This window comes from Nomascus leucogenys, chromosome 8 (assembly GCF_006542625.1).
Source record: "Nomascus leucogenys isolate Asia chromosome 8, Asia_NLE_v1, whole genome shotgun sequence".
NCBI lineage: Eukaryota > Metazoa > Chordata > Mammalia > Primates > Hylobatidae > Nomascus > Nomascus leucogenys.
The window spans coordinates 47,847,769-47,864,713 of NC_044388.1; the positions used below are offsets into that span (position 1 = coordinate 47,847,769).

Genomic DNA, 16,945 nt, shown 5'->3' on the forward strand with positions numbered 1-16,945 from the left:
TTACAACACTCGAGTAGAGAGATTCTATCCAGGAGAGAGGATTTGCTGGAGATACTGAAATTAAGAGAAATAAAGTGACATTTTTCTGGGTTACCTAGCTGTTAGGTGGCAAAGCTACAGTTCACCCCTCCCTGTAGCATTGGAGGTTGGTATTTATGTTAATCAGAAAGAAAAAGGGAGGCTGGATGCAGTGGTTCATCCCAGCACTTCGGGAGGCCTAGGTGGGCAGATCACTTGAAGGTTAGGAGTTTTGAGACCAGCCTGACCAACATGGTGAAACCCCGTCTCTACCAAAAATACAAAAATTAGCTGGGCATGGTGGTGGGTGCTTGTAGTCCCAGTTACTCGGGAGGCTGAGGCAGGAGAATCACTTGAACCTGGAAGGGGGAGGTTATAGTGAGCTGAGAGCACGCCACTGCACTCCAGCCTGGGTGACAGAGCGAGAGTCCATCTCAAGAAAGAAAAGAGGAAATGCAAAGCTATTCAGAAGGGATCTCAAGGTTTTTGAAAGCAAACAGTGTAATCATCCAAACAAAAAAAGAAGCAATAATATTAATAAATACATAAGGTAGAAAATGATAGCAGAATCGAAGTAAGAACAAGCTGAGAAATGATTTTTTATTTTTGAGGCAGGGTCTTGCTCTGTTGCCCAGGTTGGAGTGCAGTGGTGTGTGATCATGAGTCACTGCACTCTCAAACTCCTGGGCTCAAGAAATCCTTCTGCTTCAGCCTCTCAAGTAGCTAGGACTATAGGCATGGACCATGAAACCCAGCTAATTTTTATTTAAAAATCTTTTGTGGAGACAAGGCCTTGCTATGTTGCTCAGACTGGTTTGGAACTCCTGGCCTCAAGTGATTCTCCTGCCTCGGCCTCCCAAAGTGCTAAAATTACAGGTGTGAACCACAGGTCTGGCTGAAAATGATACATTTTAATGAGAAAAATATAGGTTAAATGGAGAGATAGCCAGTAACCATTGATATCAAGACTAAACAGGAAAAATATCAGTGTTTCCCAAGTTAATTAATATATTTAACACAATTGCTATTAATATGTAAATAGAATTCGTTATATAGTCTACATAAATAATTTCAAAATTCATATGAAAAAGTAAATGAGTCAGAGGATCAAAAGACGGCCCAAATTGGTCCGAGTATTGTGGGTTATTGTTAAGCTGATTTAATATTGTCTCCCCCGACAACCATGCTTGACTAGCTTAAAAGAAAAAAAAAATGGCCCAAAAGGAGATTGGGCAATGTGGAGACTTGCTGTACTAGATAAGATATATTGTGAGGCCATAATCATTTATGTAGCCAAAAAAGAGAAATGAAGACTAACAGACCAATGTAAGTGTGAGAAGTAGAATCTAATTTATGTAAGAACCTAGAGTATTATAACTAAGACCATGGGGAAAGATATTTAAAATTACTATATTACCATGTATCAAGTACTCCAAGAGGAATCAAGTTAAAAAATAAACCCACAAACTAAAAAAAATTTTAAAAGGCAGAATACATTTTTAAAAAGTTTCATTTTTTTTTCTTTTTTTTTTGAGACGGAGTCTTGCTCTGTCACCCAGGCTGGAGTACAGTGGCGCAATCTCGGCTCACTGCAAGCTCCGCCTCCTGGGTTCATGCCATTCTCCTGCCTCAGCCTCTCTGAGTAGCTGGGACTACAGGCGCCCGCCACCACGCCCGGCTGATTTTTTTTGTATTTTTAGTAGAGACGGGGTTTCACCGTGGTCGCAATCTCCTGACCTCATGATCCGCCCGCCTCAGCCTCCCAAAGTGCTGGGATTACAAGCGTGAGCCACCGCGCCTGGCCTAAAGTTTCATTTTTTTTAATTGACACAATAATGGTACATATTTATGGGGTACAGTATCTCGAACTGCTGAGCTCAAGGGATCTGCCCACCTCGGCCTCCCAAAGTGCTATTATTACAGGTGTGAGCCACCGGGCCCAGCCAATGTACACGTTGGGTAATGATCAAGTTAGAGTAGTTAACATTTCCATCACCAAAACACTTGTCATTTCTTTGTGATGTGATGGTTCAAAATCATCTCTTCATCTATTTTGCAATATACATTACATTATTGTTAACTATAGTCACCCTACTGTGCCATATGTCACCAGAACTGATCCCATTCTAACTGTGACTTTTACACCTGTTGACCAACCTCCCTATCTCCTCTTCCCTACTAACCTCTATTTACTTTCTACTTCTATGAGGTCACATTTTTAGCGCTTATATACGAGTGAGATCATATGGTATTTGTCTTTCTGTGTCTGGCTTATTTCACTTAACATAATGTCCATTAGGCTTATCCATGTTGCTGCAAATGAGAGGATTTTATTCTTTTTTTATGGCTGAATAGTATTCCTCTGTGAATATATAGCACATTTCTTTGTCTATTCATCGGTTGGTGGATAGTTAGGTTGATTCCATATCTTGGCTATTATGAATAGTGCTGTATTAAACATGGGAGTACAAGTATCTCTTTGACAAACTGATTTTCTTTTCTTTTTTTTTTTCTGAAAGATGAAAATGAGATTGATCTTTATTGTAGAATCCAGGCCAGGGGGCTGCTTTGAAGGCAAGAATTTCATGCTAGAAATTCCTTATTAGCCACACAAACTTCTTGTAGCAAGATAGACATGTATTACTTCTTTTTTTTTTTTTAAATTATACTTTCAATTTTAGAGTACATGTGCACAACGTGCAGGTTTGTTACATACATGTGCCATGTTGGTGTGCTGCACCCATTAACTCGTCATTTAATATTAGGTATATCTCCTAATGCTACCCCTCCCCCCTCCCCCCACTGCACAACAGGCCCCTGTGTGTGATGTTCCCCTACCTGTGTCCATGTGTTCTCATTGTTCAATTCCCCCCTGTAGGGACCAGCCCCAGAGGGTCGGTGGGCTTCTCCCTGTGTGCGGCGACGAGAAAGCGTAGAAATAAAGACACAAGACAAAGAGATAAAAGAAAAGGCAGCTGGGCCCGGGGGACCACTACCACCAATGCGCGGAGACCGGTAGTGGCCCCGAATGTCTGGCTGTGCTGTTATTTATTGGATGCAAAGCAAAAGGGGCAGGGTAAAGAGTGTGAGTCATCTCCAATGATAGATAAGGTCATGTGGGTCACGTGTCCACTGGACAGGGGCCCTTCCCTGCCTGGCAGCTGAGGCAGAGAGAGGGAGGAGACAAAGAGAAAGACAGCTTACACCATTATTTCTGCATATTAGAGACTTTTAGTACTTTCACTAATTTACTACTGCTATCTAGAAGGCAGAGCCAGGTGTACAGGATGGAACATGAAGGCAGACTAGGAGCGTGACCACTGAAGCACAGCATTACAGGGAGACGGTTAGGCCTCCGGATAACTGCGGGCAAGCCTGACTGATGTCAGGCCCTCCACAAGAGGTGGAGGAGCAGAGTCTTCTCTAAACTCCCCCGGGGAAAAGGAGACTCCCTTTCCTGGTCTGCTAAGTAGTGGGTGTTGTTCCTTGACACTTTTCGCTACCGCTAGACCATGGTCCGCCTGGCAACAGGCGTCTTCCCAGAAGCTGGCGTCACCGCTAGACCAAGGAGCCCTTCTGGTGGCCCTGTCTGGGCATAACAGAAGGCTCGCACTCTTGTCTTCTGGTCACACCTATGTCCCCTCAGCTCCTATCTCTGTATGGCCTGGTTTTTCCTAGGTTATGATTATAGAGCGAGGATTATTATAATATTGGAATAAAGAGTAATTACTACCAACTGGTGATTAATGATATTCACATATAATCATATCTAAGATCTATATCTGGTATAACTATTCTTGTTTTATATTTTATTATACTGGAACAGCTCGTGTCCTCGGTCTCTTGCCTTGGCACCTGGGTGGCTTGCCGCCCACACCCACCTATGAGTGAGAACACATGGTGTTTAGTTTTTTGTCCTTGTGATAGTTTGCTGAGAATGATGGTTTCCAGCTTCATCCATATCCCTACAAAGGACATGAACTCATCCTTTTTTATGGCTGCATAGTATTCCATGGTGTATATGTGCCACATTTTCTTAATCCAGTCCATCATTGTTGGACATTTGGGTTGGTTCTAAGTCTTTGCTCTTGTGAATAGTGCCACAATAAACATATGTGTGCATGTGTCTTTATAGCAGCATGATTTATATTCCTTTGGGTAATCCAGTAATGGGATGTCTGGGTCAAATGGTATTTCTAGTTCTAGATCCCTGAGGAATCGCCACACTGACTTCCACAATGGTTGAACTAGTTTACAGTCCCACCAACAGTGTAAAAGTGTTCCTATTTCTCCACATCCTCTCCAGCACCTGTTGTTTCCTGACTTTTTAATGATGGCCATTCTAACTGGTGTCAGATGGTATCTCATTGTGCTTTTGATTTGCATTCCTCTGATGGCCAGTGATGATGAGCATTTTTTCATTGTCTTTTGGCTGCATAGATGTCTTCTTTTGAGAAGTGTCTGTTCATATCCTTCGCCCACTTGTTGATGGGGTTGTTTTTTTCTTGTAAATTTGACAAACTGATTTTCTTTCTTTTGGATCTATACCCAGTAGTGGGATTGTTGGATCATGCGGTAGTTCTATTTTAATTTTTAGGAACCTTCATATTGTTTCCCATAATGGCTGTACTAATTTATATTCCCAACAACAATGTGTAAGAGTGCCCCTTTATCCACATCCTTGCCAGCATGCAATTATTTTTTGTCTTTTTGATAGTAGCCTATCTAAATAACTGAGTTGAGGTGATATCTTATTGTGGTTTTGATTTACATTTCCCTGATTATTAGTGATGTGCATTTTTTCATATACCTGTTGGGATTTTTATATCTTCTTTTTTTCCCCTAATATATAATAGTTGTATATGTCTTTTGAGCAATACCTATTTTGATTTATTGTCCATTTAAAAAATGAGACTTTTTTTGCTATTGAGGTGTTTGCGTTCCTTATGTATTCTGTCAGATGGTAGTGTGTGAATATTTTCTCCCATTCTATAGCTTGTTTCTTCACTCTGTGGATTGCTTCTTTCACTGTGCATAGGCTTTTTTACTTTAATATAATCCCATTTGTCTAGATTTGCTTCTGTTACCTATGCACCAGTGTCATGAAATGTTTCCCCCATGCTTACTTCTAGTAGTTTCATAGTTTCAGGTCTTACATTTAAGCTTTTAATCCATTTTGAGTTGGTTTGTGAAAGATGTGAGAGATAGGGGTCTAGTTTCATTCTTCTACATGTAAATATCCAGTTTCCCAGCACCATTTATTGAAGAGACTGTCCTTTCCTCAATATGTGTCCTTTTTTTTTTCTTTTTTTGAGATGGAGTTGTGCTCTTTTTGCCCAGGCTGGAGTGCAATGGCACAGTCTCTGATTACTGCAGCCTCTGTCTTCCGGGTTCAAGTGATTCTCCCATCTCAGCCTCCTGAGTAGCTGGGATTATAGACACCCACCACCATGCCCGGGTAATTTTGTATTTTTAGTAGATATGGGGTTTCACCATGTTGGCCAGGCTGGTCTCGAATTCCTGACCTCAGGTGATCCGCCAGCCTCTGCCTCCCAAAGTGCTGGGATTACAGGCATGAGCCACTGTGCCCGGCCACCTACTTTTTTGATGTAGGCATTTATTGCCATAAACTTCCCTCTTAGAACTGGTTTTGCTGTATTCCATAGGTTTTGGAATGTTGTGTTTCCATTTTCATATGGAAACAACATTTTTAGTTTTAAATTTCTTTTTACATTTTCTCAAGAAAATTTTAAATTTCTTTTTAAATTTTTTCTTTTCTGAGACAGTCTCACTCTTTCGCCCAGGCTGGAGAGAAGTGGTGTCATCTCGGCTCACTGCAACCTCCACCCCTTGGCTTCAAGTGATTTTCCTGCCTCAGCCTCCCGCGTAACTGGTATTATAGGTGCCCACCACCATGCCCAGCTAATTTTTAAAATTTTTTCATTGACCCATTGGTTATTCAGGAATATGTTGTTTAATTTTCATGGATTTGTACAGTTTTCAGAGTTCCTCCTGTTACTGATTTTTAGTTTTATTCCATTGTGGTCAGAAAAGATAATTGGTATGATTTTGATTTTTAAACTTTGTTTAGACTTGTTTGCTCCCTTTAGGTCTATTAATAATTGCTTTATATATTTAATTGTTCCAATGTTGGGTGCATGTATATTTATAACTGTTACGTCTTCCTGCTGTATTGATCATTTTATATGGCCTTTTATATAATGGACTTCTTTTTCTCTTTTTACAGTTTTTGGCTTAAAGTCTATGTCTTTTGTATTAGTACAGCTACTCTTGCCCTTTTTTGTTTCCATTTTCATAGAATACCTTTTTCCACCCCTTTTCTTTGAGTCTGTGTCTTCTTAAAATTGAAGGGAGTCTCTTGTAGCAGCATATGGTTGGGTCTGCTTTTTTTAATCCTTTCAACTATTCTATGTCAGCAGAATACGTTTTTGAATTAATGAAGCAATAGAAGAAATAACAAGCCAGATTAGTATGGCTATATTAAAAATTTTAAACTTATAATTGTAAACATAATATAGCAGGATGAAACAGAAAGCACTAGAATGGAGAAATATTTGAGAGGGTTAAAAGTTTAATATTATAGTATATGAGAACATATTTCTAAGATTATGTCAAGGGAACTTGGTATGTAAACAGTGTTTCACACCATAGGAAACAAAGTAACAAAATTATTGAATTATTGTGATCATTTTAAAATATAATCTTAATGCTGTGATATAAATATCTAGTAACTGAACAAAAAATGATTTTAAAATCCTAGTAAAGCTGGTGAGAAATAAATCTATTGCTTTAATTTGATTTATGTAACTAATATTTGGTCATTTGTAATGGGAGCTATTAAAGTGACTATTTTTTTAATCCAGTAATCTTACCCTTAGAAGTTTGCCTTAGAGAAAAATACAAAAAAAAAAATTAGCTGGGCGTGGTGGCGGGCGCCTGTAGTCCCAGCTACTCGGAGAGGCTGAGGCAGGAGAATGGCGTGAACCTGGGAGGCGGAGCTTGCAGTGAGCCGAGATAGCGCCACTGCACTCCAGCCTGGGTGACAGAGCGAGACTCCGTCTCAAAAAAAAAAAAAAAAAAAAGAAGTTTGCCTTAGAGAAAGAATTGAAAAGAATAAGAACCTTGGCCAGGCGTGGTGGCTTATACCTGTAATCCCAGCACTTTGAGAGGCTGAGGCAGGTGCATCACCTGAGTTCAGGAGTTCAAGACAAGCCTGGGCAACATGGCAAAACCCCATCTCTACCAAAAAGTACAAAAAACTAGCTGGGTGTAGTGATGCGTGCCTGTGGTCCCACCATCAACCTGTGGAGGCTGAGGTGGGAGAATTGCTTGAGCCTGGGAGGTGAAGGTTGCAATGAGCTGAGATCATGCCACTGCACTCCAACCTGGGTGACAGAGTGAGACCCCATCTCAAAACAAAAATAAAACAAAACAAAAAAGTAATAAGAACCTCATGTGTAGGTCTTTTAAAACACATAATTTATATAGCAAAAACAATAAATAGATTAAAAAAGCTTTGAAACCAGCCTAAATACTCAAAAGTATTTGATGGACTAGAATACATATATTAAGTTACAAATATGCACATTAGATAAAATCATGGAAACTTACTTGTTAATATTAAATAAAACAACAGAATGCAAGACTTAATGTATGTTCTACTTATTAATTTGTGAAGTTTACCTATGAAGATTGTACAATTCCATAGTGACACAGTGATTGTTTTTTTTTTTTGTTTTTTGTTTTGAGACAGAGTCTTGCTCTGTTGCCAGGCTGGAGTGCAGTGGCACGATCTCGGCTCACTGCAACCTCCGACTCCCTGGTTCAAGCGATTCTCCTGCCTCAGCCTCCCGAGTAGCTGGGATTGCAGGCATGTGCCACCACGTCCAGCTAATTTTTGTATTTTTTAGTAGAGGCGGGGTTTCACCTCCTGGCCTGCCTTGGCCTCCCAAAGTGCTGGGATTACAGGTATGAGCCACTGCGCCCAGCCCAGTCATTGTTTTAGTACAAAATAATAGGTAAATTTAAATTACTGCAATTTAGAGGTTTTTTTATAAGTATGAAGGAAAAGTCATGTCAGGATCTCCAATTGGATATTTATGTCCTCTAACAATCAACAGATGTTGAAAAGCCCCTGGCGGTTGACCTGTTGTGCTTTTATTTGCAGTGCTTGTTTCAGGTTCTGGTAAACGTTCCTCAGAGTCCAAAAGCGGGGAAGCCTAGCGTTGCAGCCGCCTCTGTCAGCACCCAGCATGGATCTATCCTGCAGCTGAATGACACCTTGGAAGAGAAAGAAGTTTGTAGGTTTGTGCCTGCTTTGTTGTGATCTAAGTGAAGTCTGCATTTTCTCTTTTTCTATTTTGGTTTTAGCTTTTTTCTCTTTACAGTATTTATCTTTTCTGGTCCGTACCCAGGAACATGTATTATTCTGCCTCCATGACATTAGCAAAATCCAACTTCTTATTTTCTAATCTAACCATTTGTCTTCATTTTACCTAATCTTTGTAGGCTGGAATACAGATTTGGAGAATTTGGAAACTATTCTCTCTTGGTAAAGAACATCCATAATGGAGTTAGTGAAATTGCCTGTGACTTGGCTGTGAACGAGGATCCAGTTGATAGTAACCTTCGTACGTATATGTTCTCTGCTGATTTTCACATTTGCATTTTCAGAGCTTTCAGTTTTTGAGTACTGTTTGTAAAGCAAAGCAGTCCGTGACGCTTTCTGTAATTGAAAACCTAAATCCTAGGTCACTGGTGAGCACCACTCCCCCCAAAAAATCCACATAAATTATAGGTTATTTATCCTACTTAGTTATGGTATATTTAAAATATGTTTATTGTATTATCTGTATATAATAATACAATTATGTGACATTAAAAAATTATTTATTGGCCTGGCATGGTGGCTCATGCTTGTAATCCCAGCACTTTGGGAGGCCAAGGCAGGCAGATCACTCGAGCTCACAAGTTTGAGAGGAGCCTGGGTGACGTGGTAAAACTCTGTCTCTACAAAAAATACAAAAATTAGCTGGGCCTGGTGATGCATGCCTGTAGTCCCAGCTACTTGGGAGGCTGAGGTGGGAGGATGGATTGAACCTGGGAGGCGGAAGTTGCAATGAGCCAAGATTGTACCACTGCACTCCAGCCTGGATGATAGAGCCAGACCTTGTCTCAAAAATATGATATATCAATATATTCTCATAGTTTTTAGTTTAATTATGAAGCATTAATAAGCCAAAAAAGTTAATGCAGTGGACAGAAACTAGAAATAGGGTAATTGACTGTCAAATATCTCTCCTTGTTTTAGGAGTGAGGGTATAGTATTTCCTGTATATCTTCTGCTGACAGTCCAGAGGTCCTCTTAGGTTAAGGAGCGATCATTCATTGTTTAATAACCCCACTGAAGAAAATCTGCCATTCAGAACTCCCCATTAGGTAACAATGTATGTGCTGCCTTTCAAAAGGCAGTAACAAATCCCTGTGGTGTGAACAAGTACTGTTCACAGGGAAGCTATTAAAGACCATGAGGTTATATCAAAAGAACGCAGGAGCCAATATGAAAGGGCCAATGTAGGACAATTTAAGCATTAAGAAGAATAATATATGTAGTTGAAGAAAAATAATGAATGTATAAAAACCATGAGGTCATATGAAAGTAAAATGAGCAAGGCCTGCCTTTCCAAACAAAACAAAAACAATGCTTTGTCTTTATAGGTAATCAGGGCACCTGATGTTAACTGGGTGATTTAAAATTGTCAGTTGAAAGGAGAGATTTAAGCATTTATTTTGCCCGTTTTAACTGTAATTCAGGGTAACCAAAGATAGTCCCTGTTGAGGGAAAATTCTGTGGAGAAGAATTCCAGGTAATAAATACAGCAAAAGGGCAGGATATGTCGCAACCCCTAATGAAGTAAGTGATTGTGATTCAGGCATATACCATATGAGTGGATGAAACCACGAGGTGAAGGGGAATTTTCACCAGCTGAACACATCCACCAGTCATGGGGCAACTGCAACAGGTACACTTTCAGTGTTGGCCAGGAAGTTATTGTTAATTTCATATGACATTGTGGTTATATAACAAAAGGCCCATTTCAAAGATACTTTTAGTTTTGAAATAGTTTTAGATTTGTAGAAGCGTTGCAAAAAGAGTTCTCAAATATCCTTCACCTAGCTTCCCCTAAACCCTAAACTGTAAAATCACAGTATAATTATCCCACATACAATTACTGAAACCAGCAACTTAACATTGTTCTTAACATTGAACATAATATTGATACAGTGCTGATTGGGATTATTTAAATTTCTCTAAATGTCCCTTTTAATATCCTTCTCTGGTGCTGGATTTGAGGTAGGATCCCACACTGCATTTAGCTTTCAGATCTCCTTTGTCTCCTCCAGTCTAGGACAGTTCCTCAGTCTTTCTTTGTCTTTCATGACCTTGATGGTTTGAAGGGTAATGTCTGGTTATTTTGTCAGCTGTCCTTGATTTGGATTTGCTTGATGTTTGGTGTTTTCTCATGAATAGGTAGAGGTTTTGCATTTTTTAGTGGCATACAGCAAAAGTGAGGCTGGGTCCTTCTCAGTGCCTTGTGTCAGGAGGCACACAGTGTCAGGCTGTCTTCACAAGGGCTTTAGCGACACATCCTAAAGTATGTAGGGATGAAATAACACGATGTCTTGGATTCCCAAAGAAATAGTTTAGCCAGAAAAAGCAGGACATGGGGGTGGGTGGGTAGTTACAGATGAAGCAACAGGGACAATATCTTGATAATTCTAGGATCTGGGTGATGGGTTATATATAGGTTGATGGTACCATTCTCTGTGCTTTTATTTATGTTTGGTATTTTTTATAATGACAATTATCACTCCCTTCAGGGTAAGCATTCTCAATTACTTATAGGAAATTCAGCATGAGAATATAGGCTTCCCCTCATTGGTTTTCATTTATAGATTAAATGTAATGATGTGATGTCTTTGATGTTCATGATGACATTTTTGGGGCTAATGTGTTTTCTTCTCTTTTTCTAGCTGTGAGCATTGCATTCCTTATTGGTCTTGCTGTCATCATTGCGATATCCTTTCTGAGGCTCTTGTTGAGGTAAGATATTTGGGGAGGACGCCACTGGAAAGGCAGAGTATAGAAATAACACATTCAGAAGGGGCAGCTGTCACCCTCAGGTGGCCATATTCTTTGATGATATGAACATTTCTGTGTCCCCCATGTCCATCCAGTGCTGGGCTTCAGGGACTCATGTAGACTAAGACGTGGTCTCTGACTTTAGGGAAGTGATATTAAAGGTGTTTGTGGATTTTTGCCTTCCGTCCTCCCACATGGCTGAAGAGGAAGAAAATGCTTGAGAAATCATTATTTCCTAAAGCATGCGACTTTTTAGCGAGCAGAAGTGGCCCATGACAATTTTAGGAGGAGATCGCTGCACTGAACTCCCCTCCCCCTCTCTGGCCCTGAGCTCTGAGGCACCTTCTAGTCCAGCTGTCCAACCTCTGCCAGCCCAGGCATCTGGTGGCACAGATACATGCCTGGTGGCTGTTCTTCTGGACCTCTCACAGACTCCCTGTCCCTTGGTTAGTTTGTTAGCCAATGTAGGGAAGGGACTGGTCCTGCTCTGCGTGGTGAACAGTGATTCTGGTAAGAGTGAATTAGTAGACTAGAAAAAGAAAGTAAAATAGATCCAGTTTTAATTAACTTTCAAAGGAAAGTTTTTTTCATGTTTTAAAGAGAATAAGAGTGAATTTTCTCATGCTTATCTTGTTAGGATCTCAAGAAGAACCACAAGGTTTTATTGGTGAGCAATATCCAAACTGGAAGAATGAAAACCTAACCTCTAAGTTGGCTAGCGTGGGAAACCCTGAAGCTTTGGGGAATTCCTGCACTGTGATACTTTAGCTTTGTACCTCTTAGAAATAGTATAATTCCATGTATGAGGACCCCATCTGTGTATAGGGTAAAAGAACCACACGTTGCCCAGAAGCCAGTGTGTAACCTGTTTTTTAGGGATAGAGGAAGATTCTAGCAGTGGAATTTCATTTCTTTGAGTTAAGGTATTATCTCATCAACCTTTTGATAAAATGCGAATGCTATTTCAGTATGTCAGGATGCTTTTCATGTGAATGGATCTATTATGGATTTTTTTTTTTTTTGAGACAGAGTCTCACTCTTGTCATCCAGGCTGGAGTGCAGTGGTGCCATTATGGTTCACTGCAGCCTCGACTTCCTGGGCTCAGGTGATTCTCCCACCTTTGCCTCCTAAGTAGTTGGGACTATAGGCATGCATCACCATGCCTGGCTAATGGTTTTTTGTGTTTTTTTTTTCTTTTTATTTTTGTATTTTTAGTGGAGATGGGGTCTTGATATGTTGCCCAGGCTGGTCTTGAACTCCTGGACTCAAGTGTTCCATCTGTCTCTGACTCCCAGAGTACAGGGCTTATAGGCATGAGTCACCACACCTGGTCATATTACATGACTTTTTAAAGTAATTGATAGCTAGGCCGGGTACGGTGGCTCACGCCTCTAATACCAGCACTTTGAGAGGCCAAGGCAGATGGATCACTTGAGGTCAAGAGTTTGAGACCAGCCTGGCCAACATGATGAAACCCCATCTCTACTAAAAATACAAAAAGTAGCTAAGTGTGGTGGTGGGTGCCTGTAGTCCCAGCTACTCAGGAGGCTGAGGCACAAAAATTGCTTGAACCTGGGAGGTGGAGGTTGCAGTGATCTGAGATTATGCCACTGCATTCCAGCCGGGGAGTCTCAAGAATAAAAAAGTAATTGATAGCTGAGATCAAGTGTTTTCCAAGGGAAGAAATTCCACCTTGCCCCATGTGGAACTGAAACTACTCTTTGCACATGATGCTCTCCTTCCAGCCTGCAGGCAGAATGCTCTTCTTGACAAAGCAGGAGTCCCTTATTTCTTGCCCCCTCGCTTTCCAACATACCCAGGGAGGTTCAGATGACTGTGAGCCAAAAAACAACCAGAAAAAGTCGAGAGAATAAAGAGCCCTTCTCTTTTTCACTTAGGCAACAGGCATGAACAAGAAAATTAAGTATTTTCGTTTTATTTTTAAAAATCTTAACTTCTCCTTTTCACCCTTTTGTTTTTTATTTTTTATTTTTTGAGATGGAGTCTCACTCTGTCACGCAGGCTGGAGTGCAGTGGCGCGATCTCTGCTCGCTGCAACCTCCGCCTCTGGGTTTTAAGAAATTCTCTGCCTCAGCCTTCCAAATAGCTGGGATTACAGGCATGTGACACCATGCCCCGCTAATTTTTAGTAGAGATGAGGTTTCAGCATCTTGGCCAAGCTGGTCTTGAACTCCTGATCTCGTGATCCACCTGCCTCTGCCTCCCAAAGTGCTGGGATTACAGGCCTGAGCCACCATGCCTGGCCACCCTTCTTTAGATGTGTCTATTTTAACATTTTGCATGTGATGGTGATGTTATCCATGTTGAATAAACTAGAAATCAGAGTTGAGTTGTGAGGGAAAAAGAGAAATTGCAAATGTATGCTGGGCATATGGATCATATTTGGATACTGAATTGAACCACTGAACTATAAAAACATGTTATGAGACAGGGAAACTGAACTGGCTGTGACAATATTAAGGAATTGCTGCTAACATTTAAAAATGTGATAAGGGTATTGTGATTATGTTTAGAAATAAAAATAGTCCGTATCCATTAGAGATACATGCTAAATTGTTTTTGCATGAAATGATATGATGTCTAGGATTTTCTATAAAACAATCCGAGGCAGGAATGAGGGACAGTGGGTGGGAGGATATATGAAGTAAGATTGGCCATGTGTAGACACTTGTTGAAGCTGGATGATGGAGGTCCATTATTCAGGCAAACCCTGTGTTACTGTGCTTTGCTTTATTGCACTTCACAGATATTGCATGTTTTACAAATTGAAGGTTCATGGCAACCCTGCATCCAGCAATTCTTTTTTTTTTTGAGACGTGGTCTCATTCTGTTTCCCAAGTTGGAGAGCAGTAGTGCCACCACAGCTCACTGCAGCCTTGACCTCCCACATTGCAGCCTTTTGATTTAAAGTGAGAGACATGCAGCTGGACACTGTGGCTCACACCTGTAATCCTAGCACTTTGGGAGGCCTAGGCAGGTGGATCGCTTGAACTCAGGAGTTCGAGACCAGCCTGGCCAACATGGTGAAACCCCCATCTCTACTAAAAATAGAAAAATTAGCTGGGCGTGGTGGCGCATGCTTGTAATCCCAGGTACTCAGGAGGCTGAGGCAGGAGAATTGCTTGAACCCAGGAAGTGGAGGTTTGCAGTGGGCTGAGATGGCGCCACTGCACTCCAGCCTGGGTGACAGAGTGAGACTCCATCTCAAAAAATAAAAAGTAAAGTGAGAGACATGCAACTCTTTCTTTTACTCAAACGCTTAGAAGCCATTGTAGGGTAATTATAATTGGCCTAATTTCAATATTGTTGTATCTGAATGAATAGAGAGGCCCAAAGAGAGGGAGGGAGATGGAGGAACAGTCAGAACATACTCAACACTTATTGATCTTATTGACCTCCCAGGCACAAGCAGTCCTCCCATCTCAGCCTCCCAAGTAGCTGGGACTAGAGGCATGTGCCACCATGATAATTATTATTATTATTTTTTTAGTAGAGATGAGGTTCTCACTGTGTTGCCCAGGCTTGCATTGAGTAATTCTGTTGGCACCATTTTTCCAACAGCATGTGCTCACATCTTGTCTTTGCATTGCATTTTGGTAATCGTTACAATTTTTCAAACTTCTTCATACTATTATATCTGTTATGGTGATCTGTGATCAATGAACTTTAATGTTCCTACTGTAATTGTTTTGGAATGCCATCAACCCCGCCTGTATAAGATGGTGAACTTAATCAGTATTGAGTGTATTCTGACTGTTCCACCCACTGACTGTTCCCCCATTTCTCTCCCTCTCTTTGGGCTTCTCTATTCTTTCAGATTCAACAATATTGAAATTAGGCTAATTAATTACCCTACAATGGCTTCTAAGTGTTTGAGTAAAAGAAAGAGTTGCATGTCTCTCACTTTAAATCAAAAGCTAGAAATGATTAAGCTTAGTGAGAAAGGCATGTCGAGAGCCACGATAGGCTGAAAGGTAGGCCTCTTGTGCCCAACAGTTAGCCAAGTTGTGAAAGTTCTTGAAGAAAATTAAATGTGCTACTCCAGGGAAGACACAAATGATAAGAAAGTGAAACAAGCTGGGCTTAGTGGCTCACACCTGTAATCCCAGCACTTTGGGAGCCTGAGGCCAGATGATTGCTTGAAGCTAGGAGTTCGAGACCAGCCTGGCCAACATGGCAAAACCCCATCTCTACTAAAAATGCAAAATTAGCTGGGCATGGTGTTGCACGCCTGTAGTCCCAGCTACTCTGGAGCCTGAGGCAGGAGAATTGCTTGAACCCGGGAGTCAGAAGTTGCAGTGAGCTGAGATTGCTCCGCTGTACTCCAGCCTAGGCAAAGGAGCTAGACTCTGTCTCAAAAAGGAAAAAAAGAAAAAGAAGAAAATGAAACAGCCTTACTGCTGATATGGAGAAAGTTTGAATGGTCTGGATAGAGGATCAAACTATTCCCTTAAGCCAAAGCCTAATCCAGAGCAAGGCCCTAGCTCTTTTCAGTTCTGTGGAGACTAAGAGAAGTGAGGAATCTGCAGAAGAAAAGTTGGAAACTAGCAGAGGTTGGTTCAGGAGGTTTAAGGAAGGAAGCCATCTCCGTAACATAAAAATGCAAGGTGAAGCAGCAAGTGCTGATAGAGAAGCTGCAGCAAGTTATCCAGGAGATCCAGCTAAGATAATTGATGAAAGTGGCTACACTAACAACACAGTTTCCATGCAGATGAAACAGCCTTCTATTGGAAGAAGATGCCATCTAAGCCTTTTAATAGCCAGGAAGGAGAACTCAAAGCTTCACAGGACAGGCTGACTCTCTTGTTAGGAGCCAACGCAACTGGTGACTTTAAGTTGAAGCCAGTGCTCATTTACCATTCTGGAAATCCTAGGGCCCTTAAGAATTATGCTAAATCTCCTCTGCCTGTGCTCAATAAATGGAACAGTAAAGCCTGGATGACAGCACGTCTGTTTACAGCTTGGCTTACTGACTATTTTAATCCCACTGTTGAGACCTACTGTTCAGAAAAGAATATTTTTTTCAAAATATTGTTGGTCATTGACAATGCAGCAAGTCACCCAAGAGCTCCAATGGAGATGTATAAGCAGATGAATGTTGTTTTCATGCCTGCAACACAATATCCATTCTGCAGCCCATGGATCAAGGAGTAATAGTGATTTTCAAGTCTTACTATTTAAAAAATAGGTTTTTATAAAGCTGTATAGCTGCCATAGATAGTGATTTCGCCAATGAATCTGGGCAAAGTCCATTGAAAACCTTCTGGAAAGGATTCACCATTGTAGATGCCATTAAGAAATTTGTGATTCATGAGAGGAAGTAAAATTATCAATGTTAACAGGAGTTTGGAGGAAGTTGATTCCAGCCCTCATGGATGACTCGGGGGGTTTAAGACTTCAGTGGAGGAAATAACTGCAGATGTGGTGGAAATAAAGAAAACTAGAATTAGAAGTGAAGCCTGAAGACGTGACTGAATTGCTGCAATCTCATGACAATACTTGATCAGACAAGGAGTTGCTTCTTATAGATGAGCAAAGGAAGTGGTTTCTCAAGATGGAATCTACTCCTGGTAACCACGTTGTGAACATTGCTGAGATGACAACAAAGGATTTAGAATATCACATAAACGTAGTTGGTAGAGCAGAGGCAGAGTTTGAGAGGATTGACTCTTAATTTTGAAAGAAGGTCTAACTGTGGGTAAAATGCTATCAAACAGCATCACATGCTACAGAGAAATCTT

At 40.8% G+C, this 16,945-nt stretch overlaps 1 protein-coding gene across 5 annotated transcripts in view; it reads left to right on the forward strand.

Moving 5' to 3' along the window:
- The window catches only part of HGSNAT (heparan-alpha-glucosaminide N-acetyltransferase), a 61,464-nt gene that overhangs the window by 10,635 nt on the left and 33,884 nt on the right, over nt 1-16,945 (forward strand). For all 5 annotated transcript variants that reach the window (XM_030817220.1, XM_030817217.1, XM_030817215.1 and 2 more), the window contains exons 3-5: nt 8,207-8,343; nt 8,548-8,669; nt 11,074-11,143. In XM_030817220.1, coding sequence (XP_030673080.1) covers nt 8,207-8,343; nt 8,548-8,669; nt 11,074-11,143 — 329 coding nt within the window. The remainder of the gene's footprint in view (nt 1-8,206; nt 8,344-8,547; nt 8,670-11,073; nt 11,144-16,945) is intronic.